This window comes from Balaenoptera borealis (assembly GCF_965194805.1).
Source record: "Balaenoptera borealis genome assembly, chromosome: 3".
Taxonomy (NCBI): Eukaryota; Metazoa; Chordata; class Mammalia; order Artiodactyla; family Balaenopteridae; genus Balaenoptera; species Balaenoptera borealis.
Window position 1 is genome coordinate 14,088,099 of NC_138866.1, and position 20,402 is coordinate 14,108,500.

At 42.4% G+C, this 20,402-nt stretch overlaps 1 protein-coding gene and 1 long non-coding RNA gene across 13 annotated transcripts in view; one reads left to right on the forward strand and one right to left on the reverse strand.

The window, feature by feature from the left end:
• Positions 1–20,402, forward strand: part of EFCAB11 (EF-hand calcium binding domain 11) — a 229,403-nt gene that overhangs the window by 158,298 nt on the left and 50,703 nt on the right. For 2 of the 12 annotated variants that reach the window (XM_082383736.1, XM_082383747.1), the window contains one exon: positions 1,208–4,157. The exons of 8 other annotated variants lie outside the window; for them this stretch is intronic. In XM_082383736.1, coding sequence (XP_082239862.1) covers positions 1,208–1,244 — 37 coding nt within the window. In that variant the 3' untranslated portion in view covers positions 1,245–4,157. 2 more of the 12 variants (XM_082383742.1, XM_082383755.1) reach the window with 2 other exon arrangements.
• Positions 1–20,402, reverse strand: part of LOC309624946 — a 436,224-nt gene that overhangs the window by 71,026 nt on the left and 344,796 nt on the right. The gene's annotated exons all lie outside the window — the stretch shown is intronic.

Sequence of the window (20,402 nt, forward strand, 5' to 3'; positions counted from 1 at the left end):
CAGAGGTGGAATGACCAGATTTGCCTTTGGAAATTATCAGTCTGGCCGCGGTGTGGACAACGGATGTGAGGGGTTCTGGAGTGCATTCTGGAAGAGTGCTGGATACAGGAGAATGCTGCAGGCATCCAAGCAAGAAATGAAAGTGGCTTGTATTCAGGAGGTGGGGTGGGATCAGAAAGAAACAAGTGGATCTGATAGATCAATGGGGACAGTGGGTTAAATTTTGTGGCACTGGATGGCAAGAGTGGATATGCTGGGCACTGGGTGAGGGAGAAGATGACAAGGCTGTCTCCTTAACTGGAGATGTCTGCCTTCTGTAACTGGGTTACCTAGGTGCAAGTCAGTGGGATGGAGAGCATCAGAAGAGGCTCATGTTAGAATTGACTTTTGATCATATTGACATCAGTAGACACCAAAGGCCCCATGGGTCCTCAGCACAGATACCTCTTTCCCCTGCACATGCTGTTCTGCCTTGAACACTCTTTCCTGCTTATGCTTCACCACCCACCCACCCTTCATGGCTCAACCCAAGGGTCAACTTCCTCAGCAGCAAGGCCTTCCTGAATTCCTCAGACTAGGCTACATGTCCCTTTTACATACTCTTGTAACACCTATACTTTTTCTTCAAAGCAGTTGTTAACGGTTAAAATTACATAATTATGTGTTTAAATTCTGTTTCTCCCCCTAGAATATAAAGTTTGTGAAGGTCAAGAGAATTTCTGCCTAATTAGTGCAGCAGACTGGTAGTTCTAGAGCCAGACCCTCTGGGTTCAAATCTCGACTCCCCTACTTCCTAGTGATGTGATCTTGGACAGGATGTTTCATCTCACTGCACCTGAGTTGCTTTGAATGTTAAGTGTGGAATATGATGGTACATCCTTCATAGAAGCGTATGATGGATGATTAAATGAGTTAATTAGCATAAAGTGTTAATAACAGTGTTTGACGTAGAGTAAGTACTCAATAAATGTTAGCTCTTATTATTGTTCATCACTGTACCCCTAAGTATTTGATGGACAGATGATCAGATAGATGGCTATAGACCGATGCATGGGTGGATTGAAGAATGGAAGGATAGGTAAGGTGGAAAAGCAAGGAAGCTCAAATGGGTATTGTGGAAAGAGGGACTGGCCCATACTTCAAGACAGCTAAATTCCAAGATATTGGGTCCCATTAAGATAAACTTCTCCTGTATAGTTACTTTCAGGCAGGGCCTTAAAGAATCTCCATCAATACCTAAATAGACATTTCTCCAAAGAAGACATACAAATGGTCAATAGGCATATGAAAAGATGCTCAACATCGCTAATTATTAGAAAAATGCAAATCAAATCTACGAGGTACCACCTCACACTGGTCAGAATAGCCATCATTTAAAAGTCTACAAATAACAAATGCTGGAGAGGGTGTGGAGGAAAGGGAACCCTCCTACACTATTGGTGGGAATGTAAACTGGTGCAGCCACTATGGAAAACAGTATGGAGATTCCTCAAAAAACTAAAAATAGAGTTGCCATATGATCCAGCAATTTCAACCCTGGGCATATATCCAGACCAAACTATATCTCAAAAAGATACATGCACGCCAATGTTCATAGCAGCACTATTCACAATAGCCAAGACATGGAAACAACCCAAATGTCCATCAACAGATGAATGGATAAAGAAGATGTGGTACATATATACAATGGAATATAACTCAGCCATAAAGAAGAATGGAATAATGCCATTTGCAGCAACATGGATGGATGTAGAGATTATCATACTAAGTGAAGTAAGTCAGAAAAAGAACAAATACCATATGATATCACATATGTGGAGTCTAAAATACGACACAAATGAACTTATCTACAAAACAGAAAGAGACTCACAGACAGAGAGAGCAGACTTGTGGTTGCCAAGGAAGGGTGAGGGGGAATGGAGTGGGAGTTTGGGATTAGCAGATGTAAACTATTATATATATGTATAACTGAATCACTTTGCTGTATACCAGAAACTAACACAACACTGTAAATCAACTGTCCTTTAATAAAATACATTAAAAAATTAAATTAAAAAAAAAAAGAATCTCCATCAAGCCTTATTCAGTGATAAACCTAAGTATTTGTTTCTTGATTTCAACAGAGGAAAAAAAAATCACCACAACCCAACTATCCCCTCCTTAATTAAACTAACAGTACATTTCCTAACTTAACTGTAAAAAATTTTTTAAAGGTATAATAACTAAGTTTAATGTGATTTTAACGCTAAATTGATTCATTGATTTATTCATTCTTATGTTCCTCCCTCAGACACGTATGGGATTCCTACCACGTGTCAGATGCTGTGATAGGTACGGGTGGTTACCAAGTCACATAAGCTATTGTCCCTATTCTCAAGGAGCCTAAGACTCCTAATAAACTTTATAAAGAGATTTCAGATAAATATTTATACTCAATATACCTGATCAAAACAAAGCAAATACAGCAGCAGAAGCTGTTTTATAAACAGGGGGCCACAGATGATGAAGGATCATCTTCACTCTATTGTTCACCCCAGCTCAGCCCTGTCTTCAGTAATGAAGCCTCCAGCAGAGGCTGCTCAGTCCCAGCTGGAAGGTATTTGCATTGCTGTCGCTCTATTTATGACAGCAACTCATGTCTGGTATTTTTCTTTTTGCCCAGAGGATTCTCTTTCTGTAATTTATTACAGAATTCAAGGCCATTTCATTAGGAGGAAATGTGCCATATCATTATTATAACAACTCTCCCTATTTTTGTTCAATTTTGAAACTGACAGTCTAAAGACTATTTTTAGCTCAGTCATGTGCAGATTATTTGTTTCCTTATTATGAGAACTTTTTTCCGTCAGACTAGTTAACATGAATTTTATGCTTACATATTATGTCACATGCTCCAATTCAATTTATTTTAAAGCAGATTCTTTGGGGGAAAACTGTAAAGCTAATTTGAATAGATTCTTTAGAGATTCCATTTTAAATGAAGTGCTATAAAATTGGCAGACAAAGTGAAAAAATGCAATTGAATTCTCTTCTTCAGCTACTCATCGGATTCAGAAATCTTTTTGACAGTGCCAAGGGTTTTGATATAATGTTTTACGCAATTTTCCTAACATTTATCTCAAACTCCACTGCCTTTATTTTGGTTGTTCGACTCAAAATGATTTCCTGATATTTCCATAGATAAAAGCAGAGTTCTTGCTAAAGGAGATATTTGGTGCTCTGATACGAACTTCTTACCATCTACAGTGGTGCCCGTCTATAAAACATCTGCTGTAAAGCGGGTATTTTAATTCCAGAGTGAATACTGAACATTTGTGGACAAACTTTCTGAGAGACATGTGGAATAAAACTGCATCTCCAACTTCCTCCTACTTGGCCCCAATTTATATTTCTGCCTTTCATATTTGATGGATTTACAGCTTGAGGATAGCGTGAGAATAATAGGCAAGATGCCTGATGGCTTAATTTCCTGTCCTCCACGGGCCGGAGAAGAGACCATTGTTCGTCAGGGCAGGGGGCTCCGTGCTAATCAGAAACAGCCGTCACTGGTGGGGAAAGGCACCCCGGGATTGGTCCATCTGATTGCACTGGATGATTTATATCCAATTATTAACAATCTAATGGAAAATACATAGCAAACACATGTCTACAATTTCACCTTGAGACACACGTGTTTTCCTTGATGTGCTTTTAAAAGGGAGTTTTATTTCACACTCATCTTTTGCCCCGAATTCCCTAAATCGCATCCGTCATTTCTATTGGTCCAGCTAGTGGGCTAAGAGGCAGACTCGTGGAGGGCCTTCGCCCAATTTTGCCCTGCTCCCATTGACTGCAGCCTCGAGTACTTGGAGTTCCTCCCCTGAACTCAAGCTGGTCTTGAAAGAAGCAAATCACTGCTGCATGTGTTTTTGTTCTGATTACAAAGAAGATAATTGTGGGAAGTGAGAGCACCTGTTAGGCTCCGGGGGAAGAAGCAGGCCCAGGGCCAACTCCTCTATCAAAGACACAATGCTTAGGGCTCCCCCTTCCTTGCAGGGGCCCACAAAAGCTCTAATTTTAGTTAAAATGAGTATAAAAATGAATATCTAATAATAAATCCAGCCTACATAGTATTTGTTTTTATACCAAAATAGCCTTTGCATATCATCTTTTATTTTTTATAGAGGAAGGGGCGCATGAACGTCATAATGCAGCCCTGAGCGGAACAGCCCTGAGGACCACGAGATAAGGGACTGACTGTGGGGTTACACTGTGACCGTGGGAGCTGGCGGCGAGGTCTCAAGGAGTCTCTGAGTCATTCGCCTCTGCGTGTGAAAGTGGGCCTGAAGTTGCTGTAGGTCACAAGGCCGGAAATTGGGAAGGAAACATGGATATGACGACAGTGGTCTCAACCCCGGGGTGATTTGACCCCCAGGAGACATTCAGCAAAGCCTAGAGACAGCTTGGGTTCTCACAACTGCCGTTGAGTGTCGCTACCGGCATCTAGCGGGTAGAGGCCAGGGGTGCACAGGACACCCCACGATGCACAGGACAGCCCCACACAACAAAGAATCATCTGGCTGAAAACAGCATCAGTGCTGAGGCTGAGAAACCTCAAGGTTAAGGTAAAGAAAGGCTGGGACCTGCAAGGCCGGCTGGAGCCCATGTTTGTCTCCCACAGCGTCCAAGCTCCATGCAGGGTGACCCACGGAAGCTGCTGGCGCCCTGTGCTGTGCAGCTAGGCTTGCATTTGGCCGAGGACTTGGAAAATCTGAAAGAGGAGGCTGGGCATTGGCTGAGAGGCTGCAGGCCGCTGCCCCCTGCAACAGGGGAGCAGCAGAAGAGCTGCGGCAATGCGCGGTGCCCTGCACCGACCTTCAGAGTGCAAAGGCTGCTGCTTCACCGCCATCTTCTGGACCTCACGCTCACGTCTCTCGTGGCCAAGCGCGGCGCGGAGCCACATGGGGAGCGGCACGCTAGGAAATGTAGTTCCCGCTTAGCTCAGTTGCCCTGGTAACGCACCTCCGAGGTGGACCCTGTGGAGCTCCGCTCACCAGCACTTTTCACTTAGGATGCGGCTTTCCCCCACCTCACTCCCAACCTTGCATGCACTTCAAGGAGACTTGGCATTTCAACTGTTTTAATCTGCAAACAGCTGGTGTGCTTTAGATGGAGAGTTGTGCATCCACATCTGTCCTTTCCTTCAGGAACAGAGTCATGGCTGGACACACAGCTGCCTGGATGGACTACATGTCCCAGAGGCCCCTGCAGGTGTAGCTGTGATGTTAAGTACTGACCACAGGGCTCTGAGGGAGGTAGTTGTGCCAGCTCCCGAGCCGGGCCTTCAGACCCTGGCTGTGCACTCCTCCGCGTGCTCTACCCATTTCCAGCTGGAACCCAGAGGTGGGGGCAGTCAGCTTCAACCGCGCAAGGACAAGAGCAGAGCAGCAAGATGGGAAGATTCTGGAGGCTTTGCGGTCCAGAGAATCTTTAAGCATCCTTTTTCTTAAGGAGTTCTGAGTGAGCAGATTAGTCACTTAGGTTGCAGATAAGAGTCAACTCAAATCCACTGAAGCAGCAAAACGAGTATATTTGCTCACGTAATTGGGAAGTCTGGGGTAAGAATTTCAGGCATAGCTGGATCTAGGGGTTCAAACGATGTCATTAGGGCTCTCCATCTCTCAGTCTGGGCTTTCTGCAGAAGTCCAGGGAAGATGGCCTTCAGAAATTCCAGGCTTAAAATCTCCTTATAGCTCATGACCCAGGAGAAGACAGGAGCTTCTCTCTTCCAACATATGTTTTTAATTATGCAGAACAAATGCTGGATGGTCCTGCTGGGATCACAGGCTCACCCCTGAACTCATTGCTCTGAACCCCAGAAGGAGATTGGAATGAATCTGTAAAATCACTACCTGCAACAGTTTACTTGAGAAGTTAACCAACATTACCAGGAGTGAATACAGCCCCGAAGAGGGGGTAAAGTCAGGAAATATAAGTTGGGGTTCAGAGGATGGAAAATCATGCTCACTGGGGGGAATTTGGAAAGGCTTCACAGCAGAGGTGGAGTTTGAACTGGGCCTTGAAAGACTTAGAGCTTAAAAATGCATAAAGAAGAAAATACTGTGCTTTCTTTTCTGACCATTTTCAAAGGCTCAGGCAAGCTCAGTAGCACTGTAGGATGGAAAGGATCCTGTTGTTTTTCTTTCCTCTGCCATTGGTTCGGGATGAGAAGTGCTTCCCTTTGAGCACTGAATCCTTCCAGAGGTGGACAAACATGGGGAAGAGTCTGGTTGCCAGGACACACATCTCCAGCCCAGGCACTCTCATGTAAAGCAAGAAGAAACGTCGTGCTTCTCTGTAACCTGAAGAAAGGATGGTGAGTGTAATTGGCAGTTCCCTTAATCAGTCCAGAAGGGCTTGTTATATAAATAAATGATTCAGATATGAAGTGACTTACCGTAGGAAACAGGCATTTCTCCTTTTCGTTTTTCATATTCCTGGAATGCTTTCTTTTACGTTTGCAGTGGAATAGGCTTGTAATTTTACTACACACTTATTATTTCCGAAACTATCTAGTGTTAGGATTTTACAAATACATTTTAATGCAGTTTCAAATAGCTTAGTGATTTTCCAATTAATCAGGCAACCAGAGCCTGTGGCTCATTTCTTTAGGACAGGGGTCAGTTATCTGGGATGGAGATGCCCCTTTGGCCAACCGGGGTGCTATTGGCTGGCTTCAGGAGTATGGCAGCTGGCTGGACCTTAAAAGGTGGTGGTTGTGGCAGTGATGATGGTGATGATGATGATGATAGCAACTATTGATCATACAGGTGATGCAGCCAGGATATGAACACCACTCTCCCCTGTTCTAAGGAGACTGCCATACCGTCTTTCCTAGAGAATCGACGTAACTTTAGTTTGTTTGATGGCTGCAAGAGCATCCAGGGATTTATCATTTCCTAGTTGTTTGATGATGAAATGATTTCTTTAGGTACAAAGCTCTTTTCATTGATTGTACCTTCATGCAGGGAGTGGAGATGTAGCCATATTTGCTTTAAGCTTAGTCCCTCTGGATCAGTTTGTCCTTAGAGCACCTTGGAAGCAGTTCAGCAGCTCAACATCTGTTATCTGTCCCCTTAGGGGGCAGGGACCACAACACTCCTGTGGGACTATAGTGAGTCCTAAAGAAGGATTCCTGACTTCAGGTGGGTGGAACCACATAACCAGTTTAACTTTACTGGATTGATTTGACTGGTGGGGTGGATCATATTAGTCCTCAATCATTTACTCACCCTTTCAATCCCCGCCCATTGCCATGTGACTTGCAGTGTGTCTTATGGTTGGAGCATACTTCTCCACCCCCTTGATATTGGGCTTGGTGCCATGACTTGCTTTGTCATGGGCCAAATGAGATGCGAGCAGGAGAGATTGAGTGACAGGTAAGGGTAGAGGTTATAGCAGACTTCACTCTTACTCTTGATCATTTGTTCTTCTCTGTCTGCCATTAGAAAGGCATAACCCCAATAGGCACTGCTCTTTCAGCCCAGGTTCTCACATGGAATGAGAGTGAGAAATACATATTTGTTGTTGTAAGCCCCTGAAATGTTAGGGTTGTTTGTTACAACAACATAACCAAATGAAAGCTGACTGATACAAATGGTCATTTATTGTCCTACACAGTTCAATGAAATAGTCCAACTAGATATATGTGTATATGTGTATCTATATAGTTGAACTATTTTATATAGTATCGGTAGATACATGGATATAGACTGAGGTTGTGACAGGTCTATCCAAGAAAAACTAATTCTAAGAAAACTAATGAACTACAGTCAGATTAAACCAACTATAACAAGAAGCTACTTTTGCATATGAAACTTATAAGAGCTATAAATATAATTGTATTGGAGAGAGAACACTGCAATCAGGCATTCGTGGACATTGTTAACTGGGGTATAAATTAGTATAACAGTGCTGGAGATGGATTCAGACGTAGTACTAGTAATAATAATAGATGACATTTATAGAATGCTTTTATGTGCAAGGCACTACTATTTGAAGTCTTATTAACCTTACCTGAATTAATGAAATTGGTTTACATGTACTAGCTCACTTAATCCTCATAACAACCTTGTCAGGAGAGGTATTATTATTAAACAATATATTTTAAAAGGCTTAAAAATTTGAGCACAGATGTGTGTTCTTTGACCCACATGTGGGAATTTATCCTAAGGAAATAATTAAAGATGGGGTATAAAGTTTTAATGTAAGAATGTTGATGGCAGCATGGTTTATAATTATGAAACTAGGAAGCAATATAAATATCCAAAAGATGGGGATCTTTTAAGTAAATTGAGCCATTTAAAAGTGATATAAAAATGTAGCATGGACATGAAAGGACCTTTATATTAAGTAAATGGTGTAGCTTGTAATAGTGCAGTCCTGTGTTGTCTGGTACAGTCGCCACGAGCCACATAAGCACTTGAAATGTGGCTAGTCTGAATTGAGATGTGCTGTAAGTAAAGGCTTAGTATGGAAAAAAAAGGAATATAGACAATCTCATTAATAATTTTTACATTGATTGCAATGTTGAAATGATAATATTTTGGACATGCTATTCAAATTTATTTCACCTGCCTCTTGGTACATTTTAAATATTTATTTACTTTTATTTTTAAAAAGAACAATTGTATATGTTTAAGCTATACAACATAATGTTTTGATACATATACAGAGTGAAATTACTACAGTCAAGCTAATTAACGTATCCATCTCCTCACATAATTTCTTTGTGTGATGAAAGTACAAATCTATTCTCTTAACAAATTTCCAGTACACAGTACATACAGCATTATTAACTATAGTCATCATACTGTACATTAGATCTCTAACTTCATTCATCCTACACAACTGCAACTTTGTACCCTCTCACCGACATCTCCCCATTTCCCCCATCTCCCCACCCTTGGTAACTACCATTCTACTCCCTGCATCTATGTATTTGACTTCTTTTAGATTCCTCATATAAATAAGATTGTGCAGTATTTTTCTTTTGGGGTCTGGATTATTTCACTTAGCAAAATGTCTTCCAGGTTCATCCATGTTGTTTCAAATGGCAAGGTCTCATTTTTTTAAGGCTGGATAATAGTCCATTGTTTATATATACTACAATTTCTTTATCCATTCATCTGTCAATGGACATTTGGATTGCTTCCATATTTTGGCTATCGTGAATAATGCTGCAATGAACGTGAGAGCACAGATATCTCCTTGAAGTACCAATGATTTCATTTCCTATTACATAAGTTTAGAAGAGGGATTGCTGGATCATATGGTAGTTCTATTTTTAACTTTTTGAGGAACCTCCATACTGTTTTCCATAGTGGCTGCATCAATTTCATGCCCACTAACAGGGCACAAGGGTTTCCTTTTCTCCACACCCTCACCAACACTTAGCTTTGCTTTTTCATTATAGCTATCCTAACAGGTGTGAGGTGATATCTCATTGTGGTTTTGATTTGCATTTCCCTGATGATTAACGTCAAGCACATTTTCACGTCCCTGTTGGTTATTTTTATGTCTTCTTTGGAAAAATGTCTACTCAGATCCCTGGTCCATTTTTTAGTCAGGTTGTTTCTTTCGCTATTGAGTTGTCTTTGTACTTTAAAAAACTCTGGGTACCAGAAAAACTTAAAATTTCATGTGTGGTTCACATCTATTTTAGGCTTTGCAGTCCACACAGTCTCTGTAACAACTACGCAGCTGCTGTTTAAGGCAAAAGCAGCCAGAGAAAACATGTAAATGGATAGATGTCTTGTGTTCCAATAAAAGTTTATTTATAAAAACAGGCAACTAACCAGCAGGGGCTTTAATCTGCCGAACCCTGGTCCAGACCAGTGTTCCTTAACCTTGGCCCTCTTGACCTTTGGGGCTAGACAGTCAGTTGCTGTGGGACTGTCCTGTGCGTTGTAGGATGTGTAGCGGCATCCCTGGCCTCTACCCTAGATGCCAGTAGCACCACTTGCCTCAGTTTTGACAACCGAAATGTCTCCAGATGTTGCTAAATGTCCTCTGAGAGGAGGACAGAAATCTCCCTGTTGGAGAACCATTGGTCTAGCCTATATGATTTTATTTTCATGGAAACAAAAATTGTATGCATGTCTAGGTGTTCTGGAAGGGTACACACCCAAGGTGGTGGGATTACACTTTCCCCCGTCTCTTTGCTTTTCTGTGTTTTCTAAATTAAGCAGATGTTACTTATTTAATATGTAAACACACACACACTTGTGTAGAAAAAGAAAGCAAAAATGACAAAGAGAAAATAAGATGACAGAAAGAAATCCATGTGTAGGAAAGAAAGAGCAGGTAGAGGGAGAATGCAACCTTGTCCCCAAAGGACAAGTTCTCCACCTGATCAGGCCTTTGAGTACCACCCAAGATGTGACATCCACGCCATGGATGTGTGTGGGCTGACAGAGCAATCTCCGTGTTGACAGTTTGAAAAGATGAATCTGCCGCATAGAGTAGGCAGGCATTTGCGTGGGGCAGTGTAAGTATTTACCAAAGAGAAACAGACTTGATTTTGATTTACACGTGACACCTCCTCGGATTTAAGGCATACTGGGACCTCCACAACTGGAACCTCGAAGGGGAAGGAGAAACAAGGGATTAGACAACATATCAGAATAAAACAGAAAGCTGACTCTGTACAGCTACTTCTCACAAAGGCCCGGGTAGTAGCATTTTAGCAACTAAAAATCAGTGCCAATCTACTGATATTTAAAATTCAGTAATCATAATCACAATCATAGGTAATATTTACTTTGTGCTTACCACATGCTAGGCAGTATGCCAGCAGATCTTCGTGGTTGTCTCATTTAATTTTCCATAAAATTTTTCCAAGCTTCGCGTGGTAGCTGCTGTTCTTATGACAGTTTTACAGATGTGGAAACTGAGGGTCAGAGACAGTAAGTATTGGCCCAAGTCACCCAGCTGGCGGGAGGTGGGACGGAGACCGTGGTGTGTGTTCTCTGAGCTGAGAGGTTCCTCCCCTCTCAAAGCTGGTGATCTAAGCTACAAGGCTGCACGTTTCCCCTTGGGATTCAAGTTCTCATTTTGAATGAAAAAAATATGGATTCCCTCAGAATTTCGTTTTTACCAGATCAGTCTTTGTGAGGAGGAAAAGATTTTGTTCACCCTCATCACTGGTGGGAAGCTGATAAGCATGTCAAGTTCAAGTACAATTTGAACAATTTAATGGGGAGGTGGGGGGAGGTGAGGCAATGGTCCAGGCAGGAAGTGATACTGAAAGTCCCATCCATGGCTTGGTACTGGGATGTGGGTATATCTCTTCCATCCAAAGAGGACCCTGATGGGATCTAATGGGGGATCTCTTTCATCCAAAGAGGGCCCTGGCCTATGTCTGGAGAGATGGAGGGCACGGCAAAGAGAGGGACCAGACTCCTGAGGGAGGGCATTGACAGTATCTAGACAGGGCACCATCATGGGGGAGGAGTTCAGGTCCACGCCCATCCCATCTCCCCACCCCCACTCCACCTCCGGTCAGGGTCTCTAGGTACAGGTATAACAGGAGGAAAAACTGAAGTTAGAGATAGAGTGCTCTTCTCCTCAAGCAAATTCAGAGTCACAGCCATCATTACCACGTCCTCAACTTGCTCCCCCATTCCAATCCCCTTAAACATCTTCAGCGCCCCACTGTCCTCCCTTCCTGTCTCTGATGAAGCTTAGTTCCTGTTCCCATCCCTTGATGTCCTGGATCCCAGCCCCTCCTACCTCTCCTGAAACTGAATCCCACCCCTCATCCCATCTCCTGCCTAGAAAACAACCCCCTCCCATAATAACCCAATATCCCCGTAAGAAATTAACTTCCTTGTTTGTTTGTTTATATTTGTTGTTTATATTATTGTTTGTTTATGTATGAGAGAAAAGTAGGATTGTAGGTACGGTTCCTCAGAAAGCAGACTTCGAGACAGATATTTATTGGGGAGCACTTGTGGGAACAACACCTGTAAGAGAGTGAAGGAAAGATTGGACAGTAAAAGAAGCTGAAGTTCAAAGCAGTTGCAAAAGAGGCCTCAGCCCATCCCATGGGGAACTCTGAACGCGGGATGGCCCTTCAGAGATGTCTTGAATTGAGGTAAGGGGCTGAGTGCCTTAGTCCTTTGGGTGTCTTGGCAACACATCACAGCATCCACTACAAATGCACTGAAGGATTTTGGCTGATTGTGGTGAGACTCTTGGGGTGGCTGAGTGACTACCTTCAGGGTCAGATACTTAATCTCTGAGACCCAGAACCTGAATTTTCTTTATGTGTCCATAGATAATTGGCATCTCCATGACAAGGTCACACTAACTAAATTCAGACAAGACTAATGAATACACAGCAAATTGATTTGTTTACAGTGAGACCATCCTTTTGCAGTGATCAAAATATTTGTGTTCTTTATCTCTAACACCCCTTTTCCCAGGTTCAAGTTGAAACAGGAAGTAATTGGGCTCCAAGAAATCTCTCTGTAAGAAGAAAAATTGAAGGCATTCAATTATTCTTCTTCCAGAGATGGGATGAGTAAGATGCCAGAAATGTTTGTGACATGATGAAGACAGAATATGTTTCTTTTCTCAACAAGAAAAAAGAGAAGTCTAGGAAAAGAGATACAAGAAAAGCATGATCCAAAAAGAGGCAAACTAAAATGAACCATGATTTTGAGTCATTGATGGAGTGTAATGAAAGAGAATCAGACCAAGCTACTGGGAACACTCTCCCTAAGTCACCCAAGAGTTGTGACACTGGACCCAAAAAGAAGAAATGTGGTGCCGACACAGTCCTTGTCTCTCCAGGGAACAGCATCTACCTACTCAAAATAATTTGGTTTTTAAAGTTATTTTTGGCTGCATTGGGTCTTTGTTGCTGTGCACGGGCTTTCTCTAGTTGCGGCGAGTGGGGGCTACTCTTCGTTGCGTTGCGCGGGCTTCACATTGCAGTGGCTTCTCTTGTTGTGGAGCACGGGCTCTAGGTGCGCGTGCTTCAGTAGTTGTGAAACGTGGGCTCAGTAGTTGTGGCTTGCGGGCTCTAGAGCGCAGGCTCAGTAGTTGTGGTGCACGGGCTTAGTTGCTCTGCAGCACATGGGATCTTCCCAAACCAGGGCTTGAACCCGTGTCCCTTGCATTGGCAGGCGGATTCTTAACCACTGCGCCACCAGGGAAGCCCTACTCAAAATAATTTAAATGCAGTTTTTTGGTTTTCAACTCAGAATTAACCGGCAGACCAAGCAGAGAGGACTTATGGTTACAGAACAGAATGTAATGCTGTCAATCAGAACAATGGAAATGCATAGATCAAACTGACAGAAGTTGAAAGAGGAAAGCGGGGGAGCTGGTATCTTCATCTCACACTGTGTGGAGTTAAGAAATACTGTGTCAAGTTCATGGAATGAGAAATAGAATTTTAAGTACATTAAAGTATACTTTTATAAAAGTAACCCAAAAAAGAATTAAAAATAATACTGAGACTACCAAACTTTGGAAGGGAGAAGGGGCAGTAAAAGCAGAGTAAGTAAACTTTCACCTGCTGTTGTTGATAAGTAAGGTACAGTATTGATAAATTAGGAAAGAGAGAGGTAAGCATATTATTTACAGTTATGGGGTAACCACCAGACACATAAACAGAAATGGTCCAGTGGTTGGCTTTGGGTTGTAGTTGTGGGTAGAGATGATCTGAGGGGAAAGAACGTTACTGCTGTAGTATTTTTTTTATCCTTATATATGCATTCCTTTCAAATTTTGAAAAATATGTGTAATTTTTAAATTACCAGGTAAAGCTTAATTATTAACCAGAAAGACGTTTGGTGGGTATAAACTTGGCCTCATTTGGGGACAGATCTCTTACATTCTGGGAAAGCCAGCGAAATTCCCTTCACCAGCAATGGAGGATTCATCTTTGGTATTCCCCCAATTTCAGGACCCGTCCCTACCAAAAAGACATGGGTCCACACAGATGCATTGTAATTGGCTGGACTCCATTTCCTGTGCATCCCAACAGCACGGATCAATGTGAAAGTCATCTGACCTCTCCCAGCGGAGCCTGTTTCAATCCTTTGTGGCTCAAATAGGGCATAACTGGGACAGTGGTTCCCAACCGTGACCACACACCAGGCTCTCTTGTGGAGCTTTAAAAATGTATTCTGGCCCAGGCTCCACCTCAGACCAATGAAATCTATGACCCAGGATTTATTATTTTCAAAAAAAGTCCCCAGGTGTTTCTACTGTGCGGTTAGAGTTGATAATCCTCTACCCGGTCATTCTGTGTGTGGCCCCCCAGAATAATGAAGCACGTTCACCTCACAGCAGCTCACACTTCTCTCATCATCACAATTCTTTCATTTCTTCTTCTCAGCACAGCATTTGAACCTCCTCATTAAATCCTCCTTATCTCAAAACTTTCTCCCTTGTTTCTTTGAACCCCACTCTCCCTGATTCTCTTCCTCTCTGCTGAGCCAACTCAGTCTACTTCCTAGGGTCCTCTTCCCCTGCCTTCTTGGGACTCTACTCTCTGTACTGTTTCCAGTGTCTCAAGGATTTTAACTACCTTCTTGACCCACCATTATCATCGTGCTCAGGGTGACTCCCAAATCGTTCCCTCCATCCCACATCTCTCCTCTGAACTTCAGGACCGGATATCTGATTGCCTACTGGGCATCTCCACTTTGATATCTCACAGGTACTTCAAACAAGACCTGCCCCCATTGGAACTCATCATCCTTTCTCCCATCTTTCTTGCTGTGTTGAATGGCAGTGGTTGTCCAACCCATTTCGGTTATACAAACACAAACTCCAGGAATCCTCTAGACACTTCTGTTTTCCTCCTCTGTACACCATCCAGCTCATCTTGTCTTAGTCAGCCCCCTTCTGTTTCATCTCTGTAGCTCGGCTTCAGGTCAGTCCAACAGCATCTCTTCACTGGATATCTGCAACAATCTCCTACCCAGTCTCCCTGCCTTAATCACGTGCCCTTTCAATGCTCACTTGGGCCAGAGTGATCCTTCCAAAGCACAAATATGACTGTGTCAATCTCCTGCTTAAAACCCTTCAATCGCTTCCTCATGGCCTTCCAAGTCCAAACTTAGAAAGGTCCACCAGGCACATAGTAACTCAGTCCTCCCCGCCTCTCCAGTTTCAGCACCTGCCACCACCAACAAATGCCCTGTGCATCTCCCCACACTGTGCCGCCCCGCCACGCCTCTAATCTGCCAGCCTGCTTCCTTGCTGCTTTCCCCTGCAGTCTCCTGGGGCTGGCATGCCCTCCCTGACTTTCAGCTGTCTCCTCCTCACACTTCAAATTTTTTCTCAGGCCTCACCATCTCCATGCCACCTCCTCTTCCTGGGTGCCTATCCCAGGGCCTGGAAAACAGTAGATGTACTCAAGAAATGTTTACAGAATTACGAACACATAACACTGTGAATTTCAGAGATGAAATAGAATTACTACATGAAGAAAGTGAAAAAGAGAATTATATAACTTATCTCTAATTCTCAAATGCCTTGACTTTAAAGAAGGCTTTTCAGTGTACTCTTTTTTTTTTTTTATAAATTTATTTATTTATTTTTAGCTGTGTTGGGTCTTCGTTTCTGTGCCAGGGCTTTCTCTAGTTGCGGCGAGCGGGGGCCACTCTTCATTGCGGTGCGCGAGCCTCTCACTATCGCGGCCTCTCTTGTTGCGGAGCACAGGCTCCAGACGTGCAGGCTCAGTAGTTGTGGCCCACAGGCCCAGTTCCTCCGCGGCATGTGGGATCTTCCCAGACCAGGGCTCGAACCTGTGTCTCCTGCATTGGCAGGCAGATTCTCAACCACTGCGCCACCAGGGAAGCCCTTCAGTGTACTCTTAAAGAGCCCTGGCTGGGGTGGGGGGGTGGTCCCACAGAGCCCCCTCAAAGACCCTCAGTGGGGATCCTCATTTTAAACAAGACTGCTTTATTTTCATCGATTTTATATGTTGGTCTTCTGAGAAAGGTCTAGTTGTTTTTTTTTGTTTTTTTTTTTGTTTTTTGGCTGGGTCGGGTCTTCTTTGCGGCAGGTGGGCTTCTCTCTAGTTGTGGTGTGTGGGTTCTGTAGTTGTAGCACACGGGCTCTCTAGTTGCGGCACACAGGCTTAGTTGCCCCACGGAATGTGGGATCTTAGTTCCCCAACTAGGGATCAAACCCGCATCCCCTGCACTGGAAGGCGGACTCGTAACCACTGGACCACCAAGGAAGTCCTGAGAAAGGTCTAGTTTGAGCAAAGTTTTTTGTGGCTAAGAAGTATCTGAAGACCAATGGTCTAAATTATTCAAATAATTAAGGTGAAGTGTAATTTCTATTTGAATTACTTCCCTCCAAAATTCTTATCAACCTATGTTTCTTTTTTTTAGACAGAATAGCACAGGGATGTTTTCTCCTGGTTTTACTTAGTGTCTTAGTGACATATTGCCTTTTTTTCTTTTTTGGCTTTAAAAAGAAATTCTTATTTTGAGTGGGTAATACACGCATATGGTCCAAAAGAAAAAGGCGGGAATTCAGTCAAAAAATCAGCCTCCCCGCAAACACGCATCCCCCATCTCCAGAGACAATACTGTAGCTGGCTTCAGCGTGTCCTTCCAGAGGTTTCCATGCAGGGGTCACTGCTCTGGTGGGCAGGAGGCACATCCCCTTGCCAGGGACAATGGAAGGACAAGCCTTCTAAATGCCACTGATGGTTTAATCATTACACACTCAGAATGGCCTCAGAGAGACACCTGGTCCCACTATGCAGTGACTGTCAGGAAGAAGGGCTTGACATCAACCCTTCCAACATCAAAACCACTTTTGGCAGACAACTTCTAGCATTTGCTTGGCTCATATCCAAATACCCATTTAGGTCAGCTTATTTACTTACCTAGGGGCACATTTTCCTCCTAATACATTTTGGAGGAGTTATCAGAAAATTACACTACTTAAAATGAGACGGTCTGTGGGTGCTTTACTGAGATTTTTTTTTAGAGTAAGTATCTGCTATTTCAGTAGATGGTGTTGGGACAGTTGACTCTCACAGGGGAAATAATTAGAAAGTCTTACCTATCCCAATCACAGAAATAAATTAAAGATGTACTGAAGATCTAAACATGGTGAAAATGCTCTAGAACTATTAGAAGAAAACATAAGAAAAAACCAGAATTGTGAGAAAATAAATTATGAATTTTGGAGAGGAAAGGTTTTTTTTTTTTTTTTTAGATGACACAAAAAAGACAAACTATAAATAGAGGTACACCTGATTACACCTAATTAGAAAACTTTTGTCAAAATAGCACCATGAACAAGATTAAAAGACAAGTGGTAGCCTGGGAGAAGGATTTATAAAACAGTTTATAAACTGGATTTATATAGCAGACAGAGGATTATTATCTAAAATGTATATAATTCCCACAAGTCAGGTAGAAAAAGACATACAACCCAAAGTGAAAACATGCAAAGGATATGAACTGAGAATTTATAGAAGAAGAAATAAGAATGGGCAATGCATGTATGAAAAGATAGTCAACTTCATATATAATTAGGGAAGTGCAATTAAGAAAACACTTTTTTTGCCAATCATATTGGCACAAAATATTTAAGTCTGAGGATATTAAATGTTGGCTAAGATGTGAGGGAATTAACTGGTCCTCTCATTCACTGTCAGTGGGACTGTAAATTGACACATGCTTCAGAGAGCAATTTGACAGCATCTTGAAAGTTTGAAAATGTGCCTCCTGTATAACCCAGCAATTTCCTTTCTAGGTATTACTCTAGAGATACTCCTGCACAAGGAGCCATGTTCAAGGATGCGGATTTATGCTTTTCCATCTACATGTCCACCACTAGGGGAATGGCTAAAAACACTGTAGGCTGTTATTTTGTGGAATACTTGCTGCCTGTATTAGTTTGCTCGGGCTGCCATGACAAAATACCACAGATCAGGTGGCTTAAACAGAAAGTAGAAATCTATTTTCTCACAATTCTGGAGCCTAGAAGTCTGAGATCCAGGTGTCAGCAGGGTTGGTTTCTTCTGAGGCCTCTCTCCTTGGCTTACAGATGGCTGTATTCACTCTGTGTTCTCACATGGTCTTCTTTCTGTGTGTCTGTGTCCTAATCTCTTCTTCCATAAGGGCTAATCATATTAGATCAGGGCCCACCCTAATGGCCCCATTTTAACCTAATTATCTCTTTAAAGACCCTATGTCCAAATAGTCACATTCTGAGACACTGAGGGTTAGGACTTTAACATACGAATTTTGGGGGCACACAATCCATCCCACAAAACAGCCCCCATGAGGAATGGGTGAGATACACATCTAACAATGCAGCTTCAACTCAGAAAACAATGTGGAGTTGAAAAATAGTTGCAAAATCTATGTTGATTAGCAAAATAGTATGTACCATATGCTACCACTCACCACTATGGGCATGAAACACACACACAAACCTACACAAATATCTTTTGTATATGTATAAACATTTCAGTGTTCTGGAAGGATTAATTCAAATCCACTGGAGGTTGCTTCCATATCAGTTGGCTAAACGTGCCTTTAGCTATATGTAGTACTTTATTTCTTTAAAAAATATTGGAAGCGGACATAGAGAACAAATGTATGGACACCAAGGGGGGAAAAGGGGGTGGGATGAACTGGGAGATAGGGATTGACATATGTACACTAATATGTATAAAGTAGATAACGAATGAGAACCTGCTGTATAGCACAGGGAACTCTATTCAATGCTCTGTGGAGACCTAAATGGGAAGGAAATCCAAAAAAGAGGGGATATATGTATACATGTAGCTGATTCACTTTGCTGTACAGCACAAACTAGCACAACATTGTAAAGCAACTCTATCCCGATTAAAAACAATAAAAAATATTGGAAGCAAATATGGTGAGATGTGAATGGTTTCTAATTCTAGGTAGTAAAATATGGGAGTTCGGTTGTTATATTCTTTGTAGTTTTTATATATTTAAATTTTTAAAGAGGTTAAAAAAGCAAAAGGGAAGACCAACTCATCCATTCCTAAAGATACTTTACATTTATTTTGGGGTGAAGTCCAACCATAAAGGAGCTGCAAAGCAGGACTTCATTTCACCTCTACCTCCCTAGCAAAGCGTTACTCCTTCCCACTGCATTTTGAGGTCATGAAACTACAGGATGCTTTAGGGATCAGCCCTCTGAACTTCCTTTTGAGTTCATTATAAGAAGGTGGTCCATGGCCTTGTCTACCACCCCATACTATTTTTCCCTTATGAAGACTAATTTATCCTGGAGATATTTTCCTGAAGTGATAAATTCCTTTTAGAGTGAAGAGAGGCATAAATAAATAAAACAAGTATAATATCAAATGCAATAAACATTTCTCCGCTGGTGGATAACAGGCTCATGCTTTTAGAGGGAGGAAAGCAACCTTCACGGAACTCCTACCATGTTCCAGGCACTCTGCTAGAAGGCTTAAATAATTGTCACTTGAATTTTCATTTTCATAACCTTGTGAAGCAGGTTATGAGGAACAGTAAGTTTCAGTAACTTGTCCAAAGTCACATAGTGAGTGATTAAACCAGACTAAATTCAAACCTTAATAGGATATTTTGATGAAAAAAATATTTGGGAAGCCATAGTATTTTATTACTACATAGGGAATGGAAGAGGGGAAAGAAACAGGTTCGTGTTAATTTGTTGAAAATCTAGGGGACTTCCCTGGTGGCACAGTGGTTAAGAATCCACCTGCCAATGCAGGGGACATGGGTTCGAGCCCTGGTCTGGGAAGATCCCACATGCTGCAGAGCATCTAAGCCCATGAGCCACAACTACTGAGCCTACACGCCACAACTACTGAAGCCCGCGTGCTTAGAACCCATGCTCCGCAACAAGAGAAGCCACCGCAATGAGAAGCCTGCACACTGCAACGAAGAGTAGCCCCCGCTCGCCGCAACTAGAGAAAACCTGCGCACAGCAACAAAGACCCAATGCAGCCAAAAATAAATAAGTAAGTAAATGTATAAAAAAAAAAAAAAAAGAAAATCTACTTCCAGAGCAATAATTCAAGACTTTTCATCCCAGTTTTGAAATGAGGAGACTCAAGCTCAGAGAAGTAAAATAAATTTTGTTTTTGTTGTTGCTTATGATGACAGAACAAACAAATCTATGAGGTAGGTCTATTAGAATGAGAGAAAAGGTTCAGGGTAAGGATCTTCCATGGAAAATACGTCGTATCCTTGGCCCTACTTCTTTTGTCCCATTGTATTGGTGAGCTCAGGCTGCCATAACAAAGTACCATGGTCTGGGGAGGCTTAAACAGCAGAAATGTATTTTCTCACAACTCTGGAGACTAGAAGTCTGAAGTCAAGGTGTCGGCAGGGTTGGTTTCCTCT